Below are 23,803 nucleotides of genomic sequence, written 5' to 3' on the forward strand. Positions count from 1 at the left end.
CTTTTAATTTTTTTAAAATGCAACATTTGCAATAGATAATAAAAAGCTATAAATCCCTGCTTCCAAACTCAGACAACTCTGGGAACAAAAGCATTCTTTGGTACAAACAAATCTCACAGAACTGACATTTAAAATTTGCAAAATGTGACCCAAAATGCTGTAGAACACTATGGTGCTAAAAACCCCATATAAAACGTAAGGATGTATTCAAGTCAGAGACACACAGACTGTTAAAAGTAGCCAATTTTATTCAGATTATGTTAGATCTAACACATAGTTACCTTTTCTCAAAAAAGTTACATATTTATGTGCTTTTCAGTCAAATAAACTGATTTTTCCTCACTGCAGAAGTATTTCAATAGAAGCCAGAGTCTTGAGTAGCCCAGTTAGGTGCCTAAAAAATTAATAAATAAGGATTAGAAGAAGTTACTATATTATCTAATAGTTACTGAAATGCATAAGAGACTAATTTAAAAGATTTCTAACGCTATATATGGCTATGAAGTGGGAACGTTGGTCATTAGTGAAGGATACCCTATAAGTTTAAAGCAAGTGTTGATATAGCAGAAATGCATACTGTAATTGAGTTGTACAGCTTGAGTTCTCCAAGCTAGTAGTTTCAAAAGTGACAAGTTCTAGAAGATTCCAATATAAATTTAATTTTTTAGCTATATTTTTAAAAGAAAATAGTAGCACAAAAGTTTCACATGACTTCCCATTAACAGAATAAACTAATGCACCACTGCTTGCTCAACTTCCATCAGTATTTCAGCCAAGAAGTGAGGAAGCCCAATAAGACTTTTATATTTAAGCTCTTTTACTGTGTGGTTTGTTTTGTCTGGCTGTTTTTCTGTTAATTTTAAAGATGTATGGCTGGGTCCCTAGTGGACCACCTTAACAGTGGTGTTCTCCCTCACAGAGCTTCCCATACTGTAATGTGGATAGAGTCAAAACCAGACGATCTTGCCAACTTTCTCATTTTCACTGGTTCTACTAAAACCTTTTGATGATTCATTATATTCTCTAGAATTTCATTGAATAGGTTTAACAGTTCAGGTTTTGCACAACTCCTCCTTCATGTTCCAGTCTTAAGCACCATTCATTCTTCTTTCAGTACTACATATTCACCTACAGGAAGTACAACTCACTTGGAAAAAGTAACTACTTTCCTAGGTGTCACACTTCAATATCTGCCCTTCTCAGGTAAGGAAGCAGAGCAGCAAATGACAGAAACAGTTATGCAACAAAAGAAGTATGTAGTGACAAGGCGAAAGGTGAGAAGAAAGCAAGAACCGCTGTCTAATTCTCGCTATAAGAAAGTAAGCCTTTTCCAATTTAATTCCTACTACAACTAGAGGTAGGCACATCTGATGAATTAAGGCATAGATCAAGAATTATACTTAAATTTATCCCTCACAAAAGGAAGATAGCAGGAATTCAGAAAAACACCTTATACCAACCTCAGATCTCCCACTCTGATTCAGTTTCTTCTCAATGTTCATAGCCAACATTTGACTACGAAAAGACAGACTTTTGGTTTTTTCAATCACTTGCTGGTAAGGTGAGACTGCATTGTTGCCCATGACCACATGGCCCTAAAACCCAGCAAAGACAGAATAAATTTAAAAATCACGAAGAATGCAAAAACACAATAAATGAAATCTACCACACTTTATACAGGAACAGAAACTTCTGTTTTCTACTGTTTTTCTTTGCCCATGAAGAAATTTAATGAAAAATTCATTTGTATCCATCTGACTTTAAACTGAAAGAGAGGAGGTTTAGTTTAGATTACTGTGAGGGTGGTGAGGCACTCAAACAGGTTGCCCCGAAAAGCTGTGGATGCCCTGGAAGTATTCAAGACCTGGCTGGCTGGGGCTCTGAGCAATCTGCTATAGGGGGAGGTGTCCCTACCCATGGCAGGGGGGTGGAACCATATGATCTTTAAGGTTCCTTCCCACCCAAACCATTCTATGATTCTGTGATTCCATGTACAGTCTTACCAGTTTTGAATCCAATTTGGCATCCAATCGTGCATTTCGAATTAGATTGACAATCCATCTTTCTGCTTCTTCGGGAGTCATATTTAGTTTATCTGCCAACATACTAAAAAATAAAAAACTTATCAAATGGTGAAACAGAACCTCTCTGATGTTGGTAAACACGACTAGGGACTACAGAATACAAGTTAAACCACCAAAAAATTTGACACAGTCCAAGATTTGTATTCAATAAATACTGCATACCTAGGAAGCTTTTATTGACTGAAATGACTTTAAAACTTACAAACATGCTCTCCTGCACATTTCTCACGCCTAGTGCTTTACACTGCAAGGAAGAAATTCATATCCTGAAGTATATACTTAGTCTGAACTACACCATACTGCATTTAAATCTCAACCTGCACAATTTGCACATATTTCTATTAAACCTTGCCTATATGAACATTCTTTATTTCCATTTCAGTAATTTCACCACTAACATAAAAGCACCACCATCATTATAAAACAAACAACTGAATTGCTTTTATTCTTATTTAAATGCAGTCAGCAGTCAAGAAGGTTTAGATTAATTAGTCCAGGAAAATGTTTAGCAAGAAAATTTCTCTCTGAAGTTCAGGAAGAAGAGCCATGACACAGAGCTTGGTACAGAAGATGTGACAGATACACTATGCTCAGACTTCTTGCAATTTCAAAGAAGGAAGGTGGGGGAGAACCGAGAAAGGAAAAATTCTTAATGAAACAAGCACTCTTGTCCAGGAATAATTCCTTCTAATAGCATTTCCTGAGGCTTTCCAGCTAACTCCTTTAGTTTCCTGCTGGCAGTTGGCTCATAGCAGGCATTTGTAACGCTCATTCTTCCATCAGCTTTCAGACTAAGGTAACAAACATGAGGTAAAGGGCTACGGGCATGACCACAGAGCCAGTTGGCTACGCTGAGTTGCACAAGAGGTCAATTTCTCACCACGTTACGCCATCTTGCCTGAACATATTTTCCTCCAACTCAAGTGATTTTCTTCTTGACGATTATCTGTGTCAAGTAAATACTTTATAATCTATCACTTGTTACCTCATCTACCTGGCTTGAATATCTACATACTCTTCTTTATGCAGTATTCTCTCCAATATTGCCCTGATCTCTCACCCTTCTCCCAACTATAAAAGCAAATTAAATTTTTTGTCACAGATAAACACAAAGAGAGGTGAATAGAAAAAGGAAAGTACTGGACTTGCATTGAGTCACTTCAGCAAAATAACACAATGAATGGGAAACAAAGTGTCTGAGCTTAGGGGAAACAAGGAGAAATAAAATCCGACCTCAGCTGATACCGTTCCAGTAAATTGTTAATCTGAGTTTGAACTGACAATTGTAAAGGCAGGCAAGAACAAAAAGAAATCAGGGATGTAAATTTTTCTGGAATTATCAGTCATCTAGGCAGAACATGAGGTATTTCAAGAGAATAAAGGTACAAATTGCTTTACTATGCCAAATCAGTGATGTTAAGTAGTTGACTTGAAACTAAAGAAATTTCAAACTGAAAGAATGTGGTGTGTGTAATTCTCATACTTCTCTTTCAGAAGCATCAATAAGATTCAAATAAAATAACACTTCCTCTAGATGCCACAGAAAGACTACTGCCACTCCAATGGGGAGGTAAGCAACACAGCTTTGAGATTAGTGCAGAACCTCTGTTCTTGGACATAGTCAAGAATCAACTAGTCAAGGCCTCAAGCAGCATCATGGAACATTACAGTGGGTCCTGCTCAAAGCTGTAATTGAGTTCACAGGATTTAACCGGATGACTTCCAGAGGTCCCTTCCAACCTACTGCACCTATATTTTACTTTTTTCTTAACATCAAGTCCCTGTGTAACTGGAGGGGAAGAGGGCACAGACTTCTAGAGAGTCATTCCAAGCCAGAAACTACGAAGTATTTTATATCACCTAGCAGATAATAGGTTAGCACTGTTTATAAAGATCACCACTATAATTCAATAAAAATGGAATAATTTTATTAATATGCAAAGACTAGTCTACCATTTCAAGTTACAGTTAATTTCAAAGGGTAGTTTCACTAAAACAGTTGCAAAATAGTTTTTTAATAATTTCTGTCCCTCTGTTTTATAAGGAAATTTACTTATTTGGGTCATGCTAGGGCAACTGTTACTTTCCCTTACTTAAAAGGCAATGTTACTGAACTCCACACATCATCATATACAAAGAAGACCATCTTGCATATACTTTTCTTGTGTGTACAGTACAAAAGAAGAATGAAGCTCTTCAATTAAATACAGGCATATCAAACTAACCAAAACACGTTCAAAATTAACTTAATCTATTACTCCCTATTAAACATGATATTTCAAACAATAAACCAATTGCATGATGATTTGGGATGTATAAATTTTAACTTACAACTGATAAAGCTTTGTTCTTTGGAAAAATGTCAGCTGCCTAGCAGATGTTAAGTAGTTAAAAAAATTAAACAGGCATTTATTTTCCACTTAATATAAGGAATAGGCTTCCCACTAATTGTTTTCAAATTCATTCTGAATAGTTAAACACTACTTATCAAGCACTGTGGTATAACTGCCTAGTTTTCAGCTCCAGCAAAAGCAATGGAAATCACTTGTGGACAAAGAAATGCAAGAATGATGCCTCAGTCAAACATCCAATTAAAAGCATTTCAGCTGGCTAATTTCTTCAAAAGCAAGTCTGAAATGCACTAAGTAATACTTATGCATCTCACTTAATCAGCCCAAATCTAATGATTGTTACAGCCTGCAAAGAAGTTCAAGGCTCATGTCCACCACTGAAAGCACAATGACCTACTGAGGACCACCTTATTACTGAAGATTGATTCCATGTGCAATTACTTCAGTGATATGTGGCAGGAATACCCATGTCAGCCTGAGATAAATGTCTCAACACAAAATCTACCACTTGCCTCAGAACGCACTATAATGCTTATAAAATAAGGACACTGCTACCTATATTTAGGAACCACACACACTAACAAAGACAGCCAACTACACTATCTCCTATCATATTTAAACTTGAAATACCACACATAGTACAAAAAATACGAACTGTAAAATAAGTGATATACACTAAATAAGTGACAGTTACCTACCATAAATTTTGATCTGTTAAATAAAGCTTGCTATTTCTGCTATAATGACTCACTGGTATGCTGCCCACAGTTTATCAGAATCTTTTGACAGAGACTTGAAAAATACTTAACACACATACTCCACTCTTTGCTCATTGATTTGAGACACGTAAGAGAAGTAGACTTCTTACAAGACACCTAGTCTCCAGTTAAAAAAATCTGAAGACCTAGTTTCATTGCAAACTTGTAAATGTGCAGCATTCACAGCACTAAAAATAATTTATAGAAAATAGCAAGACACTACTGGGCTTTCTATTTCCCAAAAACCCATCCTTGAGAGAATTATATTTACATTTTTTTCTTCCAAAGGCTTATCCAAACCCCCTTTATGCCTAAATGTGCAGTACTCTGCTTAAGTGATTTCAGATGAAGCATTAGCCTTCCTATAAAAATGAAAATTAAGTATGGAAGAGTTCTATTCCCAGCATCTAGTTTCATTTACTATTAAGACTATGCTTAGAACCCTATACACTCAGCTGACTAAAATGCTCGAAATTCACTGTTTCCCTTTTACATCAAAGAGATTAACTACTTTAAGCTGATACAAAGGATTAAAAAGTATTTTCCAAAGGCAATTACAACAAACATGTCACCCAATGACTAGAGATTAAAAGTAGTAAGAATCAGTCCTTTCTCCAACTATACCTATCCATAAAAAAGCAATCCTTTCAATAAGCTTGCAAAACTAAGATGATTTTCTCTCAGGTCCTTTTCTTTTGAAATCAGGCAGTGTTAACCCACTTTCTCAAAGGGCTAAATGCACACATTTGCTCTGGATGCAGGCTGATAACAAGACTCCATTGAGTTTGATCAATGTAACAGCCTTAATTTCTGTTTCTCTGCACTGTTCTCTACCACTGAGATTTTTATAGCATTCAGAGTTTTTCACTTTTTCCTTTTTAATTTAAGGGATGTGGAAACATGGGGAATGCAGCAAAGGCCAAGTGGAAAGATCTCAAGCGCTCGTAACATCTTCCTGCTTAGGGTTTTTTTTTTTTGTAAGAAAGGCATCAGAGCTGATCCATTTGAGAAGTCTGCATTTATAAAATTAATCTGAATGAACAACAGACATATTTGGTGATTAGAACATAACTCTTACAGATGGATCACTCACTTTGTGCCCCAGAGAATAAGATCCATTGTTTTCCGTTTAATAAATGAAAAAAGCAACACGATTCTTATAATTTTCCGAAAACATACCAATAAGACAGACATGGGTATCTGTATCTACCAAATATAAATAAATTTAAGCAATTACTGTATTTGCAATTTGCATTAATTTAATATTAACACTCTACATCAACGTGTGGAACTGAGCTCGAAATGAAGACACCAGGACTTTGACACTGGGTACGAAAGTTTCCATTAAATCCTGTAAAGATCCAATTTAACAACACTAAATCTTGTAAAGATCCATGGCAAATTTTTATCTTGAAAGCACTGCTTGTTTGGGGGGTTGGGAGTGGTGGAGAGGTTGTTTTGAAGTTAAACACAATAATTCAACTTTGAAATACGATTGCAGTAATTTAAGTATATCACATTCGAGCTATAAAACTATGAAGGAAACTGTCCAAATGAGATTTCAGTTAGGATTTTATATGACAACTGAATATTTTACTATTCAAGTTTACACTGTCAAACTGTCATCCACGAGTAATTTTTCTGCACTGACAAATTACGGCGCTCTCTTACCCAATGCTGATACACTGATGGATGCGACAGAAAGTCTCAAATATAAAAAGACGGGCATTCTCAATGAAGTCCTCAAGGCAGGCCACTAAGAAGAAATCATTCACAAGCACCTGCAAGTGTAAGCAGAAAGAGAACACTGAGAACAAACATGGAACTAGTAATTTGCTGGTAGACACTGTCGATAACTAAGATCAGCTACAGTACATCTAAAAAATTATTGCTATACGCCAAGATGTGGAAAGCCTGAAGCTCAGCCAAATGCATGATGACCTACTTGCTCCTTGTTCTAGAACGTCTTAAATATAATGTTAAAGCCATATCATTACTACTAAGTCTTGTTTCAATGTTACAAAATGAGTTGTCAAAAAACCCACTGCCAAACAACCATGAATTAAAGTTCATCAGAAAACAGTGGCAATGGAATCAAACATAACTTCAAACAAATTAGCTGGCCATTGTGAATTTTAGAAGTCTTCACTTAAAGGAAAAAGTTTTAATGTTTTAAGTCTTACTGTTTCACACTCTCTCAGCTTCTTCTGTGCTCCATCAAAATCAAAATTAACATACAAGCATTCCACAAACTCTGTGATAGGGTCCCTGTATGTGTAGGACTCCTGTCAAGATAAAAAATTGGAACAATATTAGAAATCAAGGCCACGTGGTTACTCAAGTATTCCTTATATTCTTTAAAAAAAAATTAATAGCAGAAACAAGTCCATACATCACCTTAAAAAAAACCCCTGAACTTCCCAATTCCTCTTATAAAAGCTGCAAAATTGTGTTTCCTCCCAACAGTCTGGTTAAACAACCAGAGGTATAGTTCCACCTTCAGCATTTAATGCTGCAATCTTTGGGTTAGCAAAGTGTCAAGACACTACAACTAGCTCTGTATCAAACCTCCAAATTTCTAAAACATGGCAGAATAGTCTTCCAAAATTCTGATTTCAAAGACAACTCCAACGCCAAATCCTTCATCTTTAAACTGAATGATTAGTGATTTACAGGGACAACATAACTAATAAAAATGCTACTTTCTATACACAAAATACTTCCAATTTATTTTGGCATTACAGAAGTTATTCAACATTCTAAATTACCAGGCAGAGACAACACTAGATCTATATACAACTGTGTAAATTCAGATGTAATTAAACATCCCCTTAAGACAGCTTAAGTCAATATCTGTCAATATCTGCTTTAGCACACAGTAAAATCAGCAGATTAAGGGAATTACTAAGAAAGATGTTTTTCTTCATGGATGAAAGTTATTTTTCCTACCCCAAAAACCTGTATTTATGGCCTCATTATTTAGTTTTAAGGGTAAATGTTTTTCGCATCAAAATTATACTTGTTAACCAGTAATTAGTAACAATTAGTTAACAATTAATTAGTAATTAACATCCACTATACAAAATAGTCTTGGATTAATCATCTTTTAAATTTAACAGAAGAACAACAAATTGCTTACCTATCAAGTTCAATACTTGCAAAGATATTCCAAGTATAAACAATCTCTTATTGCTACTAGAGCAAACAGCCTACCCCACAAATAATTATCCTGTCTGATCCACTTTCAGTGTATAAAACCTCTACCACATCATGATTTAATATAACGAACCATACAGAGTAGAACAGTACTAAGAAATAAATATTTGGTAAGAAATTTCAAAATCAAAGCCCAAGTTGGTATTTTCAAGAGGAACACCCTAATGACCTTTTTTATTCGTGCCAATTGTACAAGATAAACAAAAGCAAAAGAAGTTGTAAAATGTTATTTAAGTATTAGAAGTTCATATTACATTAGAAGCTCGATGCTACAATCAGATTTTAGATAAAAGATGAGTCTTAATACTAATTTATAGCTTCTCATGCTACTTCCTTTGTGAACACTAATGCTTAAGAACAGGTTAATGTGGGCTTAAAATTTGATCCTTGGGCTTTGACTGGGCTTTGCACAGGTAGTTACCTCAACGATTGAAATGGATATAACTGTAATAACTGCACTCTCACGTATGTATATGCATATATATATATATATAGTTTATTATTCACAACATTATCAAGTTGAATACAGGCATGATGGCTTTTATACAAGTTGCATGCTGATTTCAGCTAAAAATCTTGGCCACAACCCCACTGATTGCTATCAAGCACAATTCTTTTATTGCTCTTGTCCATGTTTACATCCTCATGTAACTGTGACAACAGAACCGTTCTCAAGAAAATGCATGTGAATGCAAATCAACACACACAATTCAGTGGTTTTAAAATGCATAAAGAACCCTTATTCAAACAACAATTCCTTGCAGAGATAGCTCAAAAAGAATCCAATCCAAAGCCATTTCACATATCTCACTGAATAGAAAATAGAGTGCATACTCTATTGTATCCATTGCTCATTTACATGAAAGGAGGGAAAAATTATACTCTGCTACCACTGATCAATGTGCATGTTACTTCAGTGAAAAATTAGTTCCCTGACAAAAAACAAGCATCAGAATGCTGCAAGTCCTAACCCAGGCATATATTATTAGAAGAAAGTTATTATGAAGTCCCATTAAAATGGCAGAAATTATCAGATATTTCAAACCTTACCTGCTGAATAACCTTGACTAGATCTTTCAGCACTTGTCTACGTTTACGAACATCCTTATTTGTTATGACTGCAGTAGTCAAATATCTGAGGATATGTGGGCACATTGTCTGAATTGCATTGAGATACCTAGAAAGAAAAAATACAGACAAGATGCAGGACTCAAAGGTATACTTAAGTTTGCTGATGACTCTAAATTGGGAAGAGCTGTTGACTCCCTCAAAGGCAGAGGGGTCCTGCAGAGAGATCCTGACACACAAATCAGAAGGCTGGGCAATCACTGGAACAGGGCAACCCTGGATGTATGTACAGGCTGGGGAATGAAAGGCTGAAGAGCAGAAAGGGACCTGAGGGTCCTGGTTGATGGCAAGTTGAATATGAGTCAGCAGTGCCCTGGCAGCCAGGAAGGCCAACTGTGTCCTGGGGGGCATCAAGTAAAGCATCACCAGCCAGTTGAGAAAGGGGATTGTCCTTCTCTGCTCTGCACGGGGGCAGCCTCACCTCAAGTACTGTATACAGTTTGGGGCACCACAATATTAAAGATACTAAGCTCTTAGTGTCCAAAGGGGGGCAAGAAAGATGGCAAAAGTTCTAGAGGGGAAGCCATATGAGGAGTGGCTGAGGGCACTTGGTCTGTTCAGTCTGGAGGAGACTGAGGGAAGACCTTACTGCAGTCCACAGGTTCTTCATAAGGGGAAGCAGAGCAGAAGGCACTGGCATCTACTCTCTTGTGACCAGCAACAGGACCCAAGGCAACAGCATGAAGCAGCATCAGGGAAGGTTTAAGGTTGGATATTAGGGAAAGATTCTTAATCCAGAGGTTAGTTGGGCACTGAACAGGCTCCCAAGGGAAGTGGTTACAGCACCAAGCCTGACAGGATTCAAGAAGCGTTTGGACAATGCTCTCAGGCCTATGGTGTGATTCTTGGGGCTGTCCTGTGTAGGGCCAGGAGCTGGAGTCGATGATGATCCTTGGGGGTCCCTTCCAACTCAGGATATTCTATGATTCTAATTTCTCAGTGTTAAGCTGTTCTAGACTCCTAGCTCTACATATAATAAGTTGGTCCTCTCACAAATAAAGTGTTTCAATTTTCATTTTCAGTCTCAGCTTTTCCTCAAGAATACTTCCTAAATAGCTTTTATAAAATCAAAATAGGACAATATTTTCCCCTGCAGCCCTAAGCTCAACAAGCTTGCATATTCAAATCATATGCCTTAATTTTGATTTAAAGACTCCCCCATATAGTACAACACAACTTACTGTGGCTGATAGAGAAAAAGGTCAATGATATTGTCTCTCCCTTTAGGATGATTAAAAAACACGAACAAAGACCAGTGGATGAGCCACGTTCTCTGCTGAAGAGACTGCAGTGGAGAGCTGACAGACTGAAGGAAAACGTAACATTAGTTTAAGTCAAACATAACACAAAGTTTGCTTGAACATTAACCCATGGGAACCTCTAATTGCTCAAAATTTTGTGATTTTCCACTAATTCCTTTTAACTATCATCACTCTCAGGCTGAGTTTGAGATAAATTTTCCAATATTATATTCCAAATTATTTGCCAAAGTTTGCATTGTTACGGCAAAAGCAGAGATTTTAGTTCTCCAAGACCACCATACTAACCTAAGGTATTACTTCCCTTTTTCAACTCGAATTTTGTTTCTTGTACTCCCTCTCCAGATGTGATCTGAGAAACTATTTGGCTTCTCCAGCTTTTCTGTTTTACTTTTTAAAGCCTCATAAAAGCTTTTTATTGCCCTACACCCTCAGACAATGATGAAATGCCATAATCACTTTCAGCCAAGAAATAAGAACGTATCTTCATTTAAACCAGCTGATAATGCACAAATAAGGGTTCAGCTCCAAGCTGGACCAAGTAGCTGTATTAGCTTCAAATTTCAGCAGCACTTCAGACAGACTGCAAAGCAACATGTTAAGAATGAACTGACACAGCAACTAATCATCACTCCAAAGAGCATGACAACTAACTACTATGATTCTATCCTAAAAAAAAATCTTGGAGTTTAATGCGTAAGTCAAATATTCTATTATAACCACATAGAATCATAAAGGTGAAAAAATTAACAGAAGAAAATTTATTAACATTAGTTATCTGCCACATAGACAAAAAACGATCGGGGGACACCAAAAACCAAAATACCAAACATCTTTTCAAGCCTTTGGTTCAGGAGAGTAAAACTCCCATCTTTGGTCAGTGAAGGCCCATGAGCAAAGAGGAAGACTGAGAGGTCCCTAATCCCCTCAGCTGCTCTGAATTAGTACTGCAGTCCTCCTCTCCCCTTATGTTCTTGGTGCTCATCTGAACTCAGAAGCTGGTAAGAAACCTGAATAGCTGAGAACTGTTTCCAAAAACATTGCCTTCATGAGATAATAACACAGCCTATTTGCATCCATTTTATTCTTTACAGAAAATTAATTGTAGAAGTATCTTGCCCTCAAACTCATCCTTAAGATTTTTTTTGTTTATTGGAACTATATTGGAAATACATTTGAAAATATAGCTTCTTTTTAAGGTGTTAAGAAGAAGGCAATTTGAAAAAGAAGGCTTCACTATTTTTCCACGAGCACCCTTCGATTCTCCCACTGCTAATATGAAGGTATCAAGTGAAAAGGTGGTAAATACTCCTAAAAAAGACTACAAGTGATTTATAATAAAACTTGAATACTAGCATGTCTAACATCTCACCTTGTTAACATGACCAAGATTTTACTTACATTATTATCTATGGTCTCCTTTAATCTTGTGAGATCTTCCATGGCTGCATCCCAATTCTGCATCAGTATTTCAGATGCCAGTTTTCCCCAAAGAGAACTCAAAGCATTTCTGTCTGTTGCTGGAACCTATTTTCAACAACAGCAACAAAGTCACACTATTAGTATTTTTTAAAAATTATTATTTATGTTTAAAATTAAGAAAGATATTTTCTGGTTGTATTTTTAATGTACAAAGTATCAAATTTGCATGGTCTTAACTTTCCAAAATCAAGTGCTTTTTAAAAAAAAAAAGCAGTTTAGGTATAGAAAATAGCAGTAAAACTTCTGAAGTAGAAAACAGGAAATTCTGTCAAAGTAAGATAAAGCTCCATGCTGCTGCAGTTTAAGTTAAAAAAAAAAAAAGAAAAAAAAGAAAAAAATGAAATGGCTGAGCACCAGATGACACACTGGGTCCAAAATTATTTTTTCCCACCATACAAAAATGCTTCTAAACTACTAAAACGAGGTTATTACAAAGCAGGTTCCTCAAGAACTCATGATAGTAGGTAACCACCTAAAAAAAGCTAGCATTGCAAGTTCTTTCTGGTAATGCTGTGCCCAAAGGTGTCCTTGTTACAGAAATGTCCAGTAAAACTGCAACTTTGCAGCAGTGACTATTTCCTGGAAGGGTAGCCCTGAGGTCAAGATGTGTTAGTTTTATACAGGAATGAATTACACTAGGTCATTCACAGTGTCAAATTCTGTTCTCAGACTGGTTACAATAGTTCTTTCATAGATTATGTTACATCAGACAGGACTTTAAACAAATCTTCTCCCATCAGAATTAGTAACAAAGTCCTATACCAAGCTATTACCAGCACAAAACCAATACTTCACTTTTTGAAATTAATTACTTGACATAATAGAACATAATGCTGAGCCCAGAATTAAGGCACAAAGAATTAAGGACAGCTGCCCACAAACCTATGCATGTAACTTTCATTTCCTCTCTCAGCACATAAAATGAACCTATAACACTGAAAGTCAGCTTTAGTATCAAAATTTACACTAAGAATTCAACTCATTCCTATTTTAAAACCTATTCTTCTGATTAAAGATACATTTCCCAATTTTTCTTCTTTAATTATAGTAGATTACAGGAATTATTGTGGTTTACTCTAGCAGTATCTCAGAGTTAAGATTACTTGTAGATGGGAATAGAGATTAGACAGCATCAACATATGAACCACCACATGTTTTCAGCAATCACTCCACAGCTTCTAAGTCAGTATCTTGCAGACAACTAAGGTGCCAACTTAGCAGATACTTCTGGTTTAGCAGGTTCATATGCACTGTGCTGATTCCAAATCACATAACTACAGTTAAGCTATTCACAATAACTGCTTTTAGATACTGCAGCTGTTCTAGCTACAATATCTGGATTTTCAAGCAGTTATGTTAAATTTCCATTTGTTAGTAAAACAGCACATTCACTGGCCACCAACAATAAATTTACTGTGTTGAGATTCTTACAAGACATTAAATCTTCATTCTCAAAATTCACTCCCACCAGTAACAAATGATATGGATTACAACAACATGAAAAGAATTGCTTTAGAGATGATGGATCTGGTTCTACATTTTTCATTTAAACTGTTTACATTTCCCAGGGAGATGACTTATACTCTTAAATCCATCACAAAATTCAAGAGAAGACAGATGAGAGTTCAGATAAGAAGCTGGCAGTTCACCACTGCCACCAATTACATTCAATCCACCTGCAAGCTTTTCACTACTGTTAATTACATCTGTGCACAAAAACAAGTATTCACAAAAAAAAGTATTGATTTTGCTGCATTCCATAATTAAGTGTTACCACAAAACCTACACATTAAAAAAACAATTCTGAATTCAGCTTTAAAAATAAGAGAACTGCTGGACAATACTGATAATTATTAACAATTATTGTCTACTTTGCTGTACAATAGTTGCCTCAAAAAGCTCAAAAGTATTATATTCTAAGAATTAATACAGACAATTTACTGGTTTAAGTATTTCATTGAAAAAAACCCACCCAACAAACAAACTCCAAAACTAAACCCCAAACCAACAAACAACCAAAACTTACCAGAACCCTAAAGAAGTAGAGATATTCTGCAGCTCCTGAGTAATTACCACACTCATACTGAAATTTGGCATACCTGTAGAGTGTATCTAGGTACTCCTGCCTAAACTGAAAAGGAATACAATAAAAGTTTTATTCACTAGGAAAAAAGAAACATACTGTCACAAGCCAATTTTAATAGTAGAGTAAGCTTCAAAATCTGTAGTTTTTCCAAAGACATTGTACACAGAAAAAGACAATAGAAAACTATTATGCTCTCAATCCATGCCATGGAAAGAAAGATTATACTAATACTAGAAAAAGGTGAAATTCTGTATTGCAAAGTAAAGCACATCGTAGTTACACAGGTGCAGCTAACATTAAATTTTGGCTTTGTTTGTATAAAAATTACAAGTTCAAAGGCATAAATACGTTAGCATTAGGAATTCTGCCTATTAGCTACACTGACAGGAGACAGGGCAAAATGCTAGTCCATAATTTCTCAAAGCTGTCAGCTTTGAGAGAGGTTGGGTGGAGATACTTCAAACTGAACTCAACTGATAAAACACTTACCCCGTGCTTCTCAGCTAAATAGTCAAACAGCATCCGACCATCTCTATAATAAAAAGATAGAAAGTGCTGTGTTTTCAAAGCAAACTGATAGTTACCATGCAACACATTACACAATGCAACACAATTTTAAAGGTAAAATACACAAAATTGAGCACAAATTTTATGTGATATTCCTCCAGTTGTTGGTCAAAAGCAGCTGCAGAAACATAGAGCCATCAATTCCTAAAGTGCCACAAAGAAGCTTCAAAATCTTAAAATTATTCCAATTTTAAATATTTTTAAATAAAGAATGCCACTCAGCTCTTCCCACTTTCATGTTCTAATTCCAGAGTAGTTACTCTAGACAGCCTTGATTTTAACAGGAGACAGGAAAAAAAACAGCTAAGACTAAAGTAAATACAAGTAGAAAGGAAACTTATCCCACTGTTAGCACTGAGGCACAGTGGTTAGCAATATCTCTACCACAGCAAATACCTGCAGAACACAAAACTATAAAAAATAATCGTATTACTAAATTCTAAACATCTAATTCACCCATGGTCACATCTCTGAAGACTTTTTCTTATTCAACATTAATACTAAAAGGACAAGCAGTATTATCTAGACCAAAAGAAAAGTCTGAGCCTCCAGGAGGCAAGCTGTAAATTTCCTGGTACAAAGATACTCCCTTGCACACATTTTTTACTGTATTTTCCCGTTTACTCTGAAATCAACTGACTGCAAAGATGTTTGTTTAATTAGAACTTATGGTATAAGATTCTATAAGGAACTGGTACGTTGCCAAGTGAGCCAAGAATGACAATCCCCAATAATACTTGTGAAAGCAATTAAATAATTTCATGGATTTGTTCCAGTGGAAGATACTTCAAGAATGAGTAATACTGACTGTTCCTCTAAAATTTTGAAGTCACCGTCCTCCAACTTAGAGAAGTGACATGTTTTGGTTTATTTATGAAAGAACTTTTACCTGCTAAGTCTCCTTTACACATAATTTCCCAAACTTTCATATTCCAAGCAGTGCTGTCATGGATCAAAAGCCGTGATCTAAAGCCCTGATAATATGCAGCTCTGAATTTGATAGATTCCAAATCACCAGCAGAAATTCCCAAAAGGCAAGGAATCAAAAGTTGCTTTCTACAATCTGCAGCACACTGTTCAAGGTCTAGACAGTTGGACATCTATCTGCCCAACTCTGCCCATTACTATCTAACCCCAATCATCTGGATTGGAACTACTGCCCAATAACCAAAACCAGAATTTCTGACCTAAGAAGTTTCCAGACATTTTACAAACAAAAATCCCATACCAGTTGTAAAACAAAACTTGCTGCATATGAGTAGCAGGGCTAATATTCTATAGCATTAGGCAAGTTATATTTCATGCATTTATTGACTTTATCTCCTGCTTTCAAACATGGCATTTTTAATTTAAGTACTACTGACCAACTTCCGTGAATCAAAAGTCAAGTAACAGAGCACATTTCCTAAGAAATGATAGTACTTTAGTAATCGGAATCCTAGGCCAAGTATTACTATAAAAACTGGCTAAAGGCAAAGCAAGAATTGCACAACACCCCTATATACTCAATTAGATGTGAACAGTTGTGATAATACCAGGAATTCCTTCCTTTAAGACAGTCCCAGTTAATAAGTTCAAGGCAGTTAACTAATGGTGATTGGGCCTTTCACTTTCAAAGCTACACTTCCAAAATGAGTGGCTCCTGGCTTTGCATAACCCCAAGCCATAAAGCAAATGTAATTATCTTACATGAATAGCTACTCTGAAATTAGATACAAAGGCAACTTACTTAGTTAACGTTTTTTAAAGCAGAAGATTAAGTACATTCTGGTGATATCAGAATAGAAAATAAACTTTTTCTGATGTGCTGCAAAGCACATTTCATGATTCCTACTGACATGTTGTTTCATGTGCACATTGAGACACAATATACTGCACTTCACCATTTCTGCACTAAGTTCTAAATTATTCTATAACAAATTCTGAAAACAATGCAAAGAGTGGAGAAAACACTGGGGAGAAAAAAAGAGGGGAAAGAAAAAAAGGATGATAATCTGTGTTTGAAATAAAGAGTAAATTCTAATCAAGTTCCTCCCCCTCCAGGGACCCATATTCTTCAGGGGATTTATTCCCAAACAAAGGTATACTCAAAGATTTCTGCAGACTAGAAAGAAGAGTTTGTGCATTCAATATTTTTGTAAGAAACCAGTAAACCCGAGTTTATTCAAATTTAAGTTGAGCCATAGTTGCTCTATCTGGTGCAGTATGCTCTGTTTGAAATCTTAGGGCAGGTAAGGCTGAAGAAAGAATCCAATTAATATTCCAGCGTTTGTCAGACACATTTACAACAGTAATAACAATGTTTCCCATGTACAGGCAACAAGCAGTAATTTATGTCAAACAAATATCTGCCCACCCCTCTATTGAAGGTGCAGGAACTCCTCAGTGATTACAGCTGAACTTTCCTACAGAACCCAATTCAAGCTGAACCACAACAGAACTCTCATAGACCTTAGATATAACGTACAGACAATTCATTCTACTTTAATTAGTCCCATAAGCAAATTAAGAAGAAATGGATGCGCCTTAAAAAGACTATTATGAGCACCACCTAACACCAAAAAGTTGGAACAGTTTGGGGGTGGGGAGAGTAAGGGGCAAAAGGACAGAACTCCTGAAAGAAATATGTGCTCTGAGGCTGAACAGATGCTTATCCATCAGGCCTCCCAGACTAAGATGGCATTCCATAATGCTTTGTGGAAGGCAGAAAAGAGAATCTGAATTGTTTTAGTTCGTATTTCCCCTCAAAAAAGCCCAAATCCCTTCAAAACCCAAACAAAAAAGCCCCTCAACCTCCCCAAAACAAATCTTGGCTGTGATTGGACTGCACTGAATGATGACTGTCCCTTGTCCCAAGTTGACTCATGAACATTAAGATCAACAGATGTCTTTTACACAGCAGGTAAAAGCACTGAAGAGAACAAATTATGCCAAGCAATTTCAGTTATCTGACCACAAGCACTACTTAAACACTGTCTGGAAATAAGTGTCCTTCTTTGTAGTTGCTGCACAGAAAGCACTCCTATCATCAACACCTCAGAGGTACCAACAAGCCACCCTGAGAAACCATGTTAGAAGTTACCTGGTGGACTGCATTTGCCTCGTGGTCTCTGGATCCTCAAACATCTTCACAATAGGTTCCGTTTCAGCCTGAAGCTGCTTCAGCTGTGCAACAACAGTTGTTCTCTTCTCACGCAAAGCTAAACACACAAACAAAAATATTTTTATATAATGTCTTAAGTTGTTACAGAAACCAATGTTTGGTGCTGACTTTTGAACACCTCTTCCCTATTCCTACCTCGGTTGTCCTCTCAGTCAAGTCACAAACCCAGAGGTATCTAACAATTCTTTGACTTAATAAAAAGCTTCTAATATTTGGTTCTTTTCCTCCTGTGTGGAGTTCTAATCAGGCCACTAAAGAGCAGGTACAGGTGGAACAGTCTGTATTAGACAAGGAATCTTCACGCTTCCACTAAGGGAGAAAAAACCTTTTAATTAAGTTCACTTATTCCAAGTAAACTTGGGAAAAAGTAAACAGTCTCACGATATCATTAAGATTGATTTTCTTCTGACTGATGATCACGTTCTGAAAGTACATTCACAGAACACTAAACTGAAAATTGTCAGGAAAAATTTCAAGCAGCTCAATCTGCAAAATTATGATTTTGAGCACTCTGCATGCTTAATGGAAACATTAAGCCTTTTAAGAAAAATTGGTAGGAAATAGGGTGATTATTTTACACAGATCCAAACTTCCTGACCAAGTGCTACCAATGCAGTAAAATGAAGCCTCAAATAAAATTCAGAAAAGTCTACATGTTTAAAAAAAATAAGAAAAAATCACCCTGACACTGGCTATGTGACCCAAGAAACATATGGGATCAGACAAGCCAAGACCAAATCCCAGGAGAAAAATGCAGGAAATATGAAAGTATGCCACACACCAGAACATTCAATGCCATGGTGAACCTATCAGACATTTCTTTTGTGATTTGACTAACCAGGTATTTGAACAGGACATCCAAAGTGGCCAACATCATAATGGTGACCCAACCTAAATCTAAGAATGACCTGCCTGATAGGAAGTGTTCCAATAAAGAGAAATTATCTCCAACTTCAGTTGACTCTTGAGATTATAAAAGAGGAAGGGAAAACAGATGAAAGAAAAACCATTCAGTTGACTTACTAAGAACACGAAAATGTTTTCCTGCGACATCTCCTGGGTGTGTAATTGTAAGTTGATCTCATGGAAGACAAGACAAAAGCAACTATAAATTGTGCAGGGACATTTCTAAGTATAACTGTGTTAAGTGAACTTAGCTTTGAGTACTTTAAACAGTGCAGTCTTAAAAAAAAATAAAATCAGCATAAACTTCTAATGAAGTCAGTGATTCCACAAATAAGAACCACCTGTCTGTACACACATTCTGATAAGCGCTGACACATGAGGATGGCACACACCAGAGAGATCCCAGAGTAAGTTAAGGCCTTTGCATAGGAAGCTGTGCAAGCAAGCACCCCGAATAACTGACTCCACGTGTGAGAACTAGCTCTGCTTATGTTAACTGACTAAAAGCCACATATCAAACAATGGTAAGTCATCATATAAAAAAATCCTGCCAAACTGATGATGTAAAGTCTTAGAGATGTTTGAAAAGAGCATAAGAAAAACATTACAAGTGTGGAAATTGCTCGTTTATAATGAAGGCAGATGTCTCCTAGGGACAAAATTCATTCAATTTTCCTGCAGCTGTGACCTTATAACCTTAGGCAACCCGCCTAAAAAACTGGCTGTAATTAGAATATCGAAGACATAGGCTTACTATTTCTTGTGCTGTTTACTACTTTAGTATTTTACTGCTAATTTACTACTTATTTACTACTGATAACAGTAATGTTCTTCAACAGTTTAGAAAAGCTGAAGCAGGGAAAGAAAGAGGAGAGCCAGGAGTTGGACTCGATGATCCCTGTGGGTCCCTTCCCACACAGCACATTCTGTGATATTCAGCTTCAAGATTTTTACAGCCCTGATATGCCCTTTTTAATCAGTAGAGCTGATAAGTAACCTGACAGTGAGGAAATCCTTACATCTGTTTCTTAGATTACAGAAGTGACAAACTCTGGTTCTCAGTACAAGTCCACGCATCACTGCATACATGTTCAGTACAACACCTAATGCCAGCAAAGGTTTGGTCAAATCATTGACTCCAATGTCCCAATGCTATCAGTTCTCTTCATATCTTTCCAAAGAGATGAACTGCCATCTCTGCAGTCTAAAGGCAAGACTCAGAGGCAGAATGCAAAAGCACCCAAGTCTCTTCCTTCTAAGCTGCAGGCAAGACAGACTGTAGTCCCACTAGTTTAGAAAAAGGCGAGGAATTCCCCAAAATGAAAAAAAAAGATGGTGGATATTCAAAGACTAGGTCAGGGAAAAAAAAAGCCATACAAAAAAAAAAAACCCAAACCTGAAAAAAGGAACAACAGGAAAAAAAAACAAAACCAAAACACCCATAAAGGACAGAAATTACAGAAAGCAAGATAACATAATTTTCTCCTTCTCCAAGACGCTCCTCAAGAAGATAGAAATTTAAGACGTAAACAGGAAAATTCCCCAAATCATGGATAAGTAAGAGATTAAGTTTCATATTAATTATAATCTTATATACAATTTATTTTCTTCTAGACAAACAGCTATCTGTATGTCGACAGAACTGAGGAAACATCTTCAGAAAAGCATCTTCAGAACCATCTTTCTCTCTCCAAAGTCTAAAAATCAGCCACACACAGACAGATTAATGGAGTTACTTACAAAGTAACTCTAGTATTAACATACTGGATGCTTCAAAGAACAAGTCTAATGACACCAAATCATTGTGCAATAGTGTTTAATTTGACAGATGAAAAGTTAGTGCAGTGCGACATTAGGCTATACCTTTCAAGTGCTTGAAATTATCAAATCAGCATTGAAATACTTCAGACATCACTCAAAGGTTACGTTCCTGACAGACCAACAAACCCAAACTTCTCAGGATTAGGGAATTCTGTCTGTCTCAGTATTGCACCTCCTTTTGTTAAGGCCAAAGTTAAACTGTATTCTAGTTTTTGAATGCAACAAGCAAATTACCACTAGTTATCTATTATTTTAGATAGAAAGGTGGTAAAACAAGTTTTACATCTAAATGAGCAGCTTACCGTGTGGAATTTCATCGGAATAAAGATTTTTGTACACATCCATGGCAAAATCCACCATGTTGGTATCACTAAGGAGATCCAATTTTCCTTGGAGTAGTTCTTTTTCATTGTATATCTAAAATAGAAATTATTAACAGATTTATCTGAATAGTATTAAAGAGTTTCAATTCACATTATATAGTTATTTCTACGGCACAGTTTATACACTCTTGTACAATTGAATTGTTTCAAACACGAAATCTCACAGCTCTGTCATTAAATGTGCTTACTATAAAGCCTTTCTACATTTTCCATCTTGGCAGGATACCAAAAACTTCCTGCTATTAATGAAAGCAGGAACTTCAAAGACTAGTTAGAAGTTAAGTAACATTACTGTTCTCTTAACAGGAATAGTAATTCCTATTGCAAAAATTATATATCTATTTTAAAAAATAATAAAACCTTTGTCAGATTTTTCTTACAAAGTACTGAATACTTTCCACAAAATAAAATGCTGAACAGTGCAGACTAGTTAAATTATTTAAAGTGGATCTCAGAAAAGATGCTCAGGATTAAATTTATAATTTAATTGCAGCACAGATTAATCTAAAATATGCTGCCAGGTCTAAAGCATAAGAATAAATTTAGAGTAGCTGTATAACTGGATGGTGTGCTTTTGTACTTGTCTAACTCTTTTTTAGAGATCCTACCCCATAATTTAGTAGTGAGTTGCAAACTGCTCTTAGGTCTTCAAGATGTACGTGAGGGCCAAATCTGAAGTATTTATTCCTCAAAAATACGTTCGCAGAGCTGTATTACAACTCACCACACCACATTTATAGACATCTCAAATATAGAACCTGCAAGTTTAACTGGGGTCTGAACACTGTGTTATTCAAGATTAACACTAAAAAATAAGTCTGTTTAACTAACTTGAGCCGACTTACAAATGCTAAAATAGTACAAATGCCCCCAAGATGACAAACATTAAGGAAAATCCACGTGCTAGACACAACAGCTAGTTAGGTCAAGTCTCGATATATGCATGGTCTATCAGTTAATTTCTGAAGGCTAAAAAACCATCTATTTTAAATTCAAAACTTATGTCATTTTACGCATTTTGCTTCCACTTTAAAGTAGCTCAGACGAGTACTTCGTATACTTTAGGCTAAACTCTTATCAGTCTACACTATCTTCAGCATTATTTGGTTCTCTGTAGCAATAAAACTTCGAAATATATATAAGAAAATCAACAAGAGATAATTCTAGAACGGACTTGACATTTGTTCTCAACACAAATTTGTGATGACAAGGGTTTCAAATTGGAGTTAATCAGCGACACTGGCGCAGGCCCACAGACCGCCCTGAGCTCCGCGGCCGCGGGGGTGTCTCTCGCTGTGGGAGTACACCTGCGGCTGCGAGGCAGAGCTTTCGCTCTTCTCTTCACCGAACACTGGGGAGGGAAAGACACTGCGCCAAACCCGAGAAAGGAGGAAGCGCAGAAGGAGCTCAGCGCTGCCCGCACACGAGCGGCCGGGGCGCTGCGCTGCGGGATCAGGGACCGGCCCCCCCAGGCCCCTCTCGGCCCTGCTCCCGTCCCGCCCGGGGCAGTCCCACACGCCTCGCCCTCGACCCACGAGACGCAGGAGCCCCGAGCTCCTCCCTGCGGAGGCTCCGAGTCCCCCACGGGCCAGGCCCGGCCCGCGCGGCGCCGGAGGAAGGCGCGCCAGGCCCACAGGAGGCACCGTCAGCTTCTGCAGAGCCTGCCGCTTTCCCGCTCCCGCAGCCGGCTCTCCAGGCCCTGGGACAGCCACGTACCTCCTTGACGGAGAGGAACTCCAGCAGCGGGAAGACCAGGTGCCGGTCCAAGAAGTGCGCGATGCGAGTAGTCAGGTCGTACTCCGCCATCTTGGCGCCGGCAGACGGAGGAGGGGGGCGGGACGCGGCTCTTTGTGCGCGCTGCGCCTGCGCGGCCCTGCCCGGCCCCGCGCGGCAGCAGCGGCGCCTGCGCGGTGCGGCCCGTGTGTGTGAGGGGTGCGGGGGTGATTCTGGAGGGTCCCGGAGAGGAGCCAAAGGAGGGAAGCGGTGTTTGGGCCGAATCCTGCCGGGTCCCTGTCAAACGGTCCCGCTCCTGTGTCCCCGGCGGCTGTGGGGCCCGTTCCGGTGCGCGCTGTGGGGCCGGGGCCCTTTGGGGCTAGGACAGGGCTCTGTCCTCGCCTCGGGCTTGGTGAAGGCACCAGTGGAAAGTGAGCAGGTCCTGAGGAACGTTTTGTGTCCTGTGGCAGGTCCAGCTTAATAAAGAGGGATTTCTGGAGAGGTGAATGTCTCCTGAAAGTATTACAGAGTAGTTGTGAGATGTGAGTCCAGCCCCCCCACTTTGTGCTCCGTCTGGGAGCTTGACTTGATTTAATCTGGTAAAGAGGATCTGAAAAGGGGTCTAAGCTGTCCTTGGCACCAAGTGAAAAGGTTAAGTATTGTTCCATGTTGGCCATGGTTCCAAGCCGTCAGTGGTGAGGCCGTGCCAGATGGGCTGCAGTCAGGAGGCTGGGAAGCTGCTGGACAATGGCTTACCCAGGGAAATCCAGGCAAGTGCAGAAATGGAAGAATGGCTAATATTGATGATAACTTGCCTATTTCTTGTAGCCAGAGGAGGGAAGCATTGGTACTGGCTGCCCAGGCAAGTGTTTGAGTCACCATTCCT

At 37.7% G+C, this 23,803-nt stretch overlaps 1 protein-coding gene across 1 annotated transcript; it reads right to left on the reverse strand.

Annotated features, from left to right (window-relative positions):
- Positions 1-225: 225 nt before the first annotated feature.
- Positions 226-23,057, reverse strand: EIF3E (eukaryotic translation initiation factor 3 subunit E). The gene is made up of 13 exons (XM_017806407.1): positions 22,921-23,057; positions 21,124-21,238; positions 18,014-18,131; positions 14,854-14,896; positions 14,305-14,409; positions 12,198-12,323; positions 10,719-10,843; positions 9,460-9,586; positions 7,377-7,478; positions 6,865-6,974; positions 2,004-2,106; positions 1,461-1,595; positions 226-394 (listed from the first exon to the last, which is right to left on the reverse strand). Exons 1-13 carry the CDS (start codon positions 23,008-23,010, stop codon positions 356-358), a joined length of 1,338 nt encoding a protein of 445 aa, XP_017661896.1. The 5' UTR covers positions 23,011-23,057; the 3' UTR covers positions 226-355.
- Positions 23,058-23,803: the final 746 nt, after the last annotated feature.

The sequence above is a fragment of the Lepidothrix coronata genome, unplaced genomic scaffold (genome assembly GCF_001604755.1).
Source record: "Lepidothrix coronata isolate B3197 unplaced genomic scaffold, Lepidothrix_coronata-1.0 Scaffold15, whole genome shotgun sequence".
Classification (NCBI taxonomy): Eukaryota; Metazoa; Chordata; class Aves; order Passeriformes; family Pipridae; genus Lepidothrix; species Lepidothrix coronata.

Excerpts from the sequence above, each read along its gene's own strand:
- EIF3E (XM_017806407.1), bottom strand. The coding sequence starts at position 23,010 with ATGGCGGAGTACGACCTGACTACTCGCATCGCGCACTTCTTGGACCGG. Across the intron at positions 2,107-6,864 it reads CATCAGTGTATCAGCATTGG|TATGTTGGCAGATAAACTAA; the intron begins GTAAGAGAGCGC and ends TTTATTTTTTAG. Across the intron at positions 395-1,460 it reads ATCAGAGTGGGAGATCTGAG|GCACCTAACTGGGCTACTCA; the intron begins GTTGGTATAAGG and ends TTAATTTTTTAG.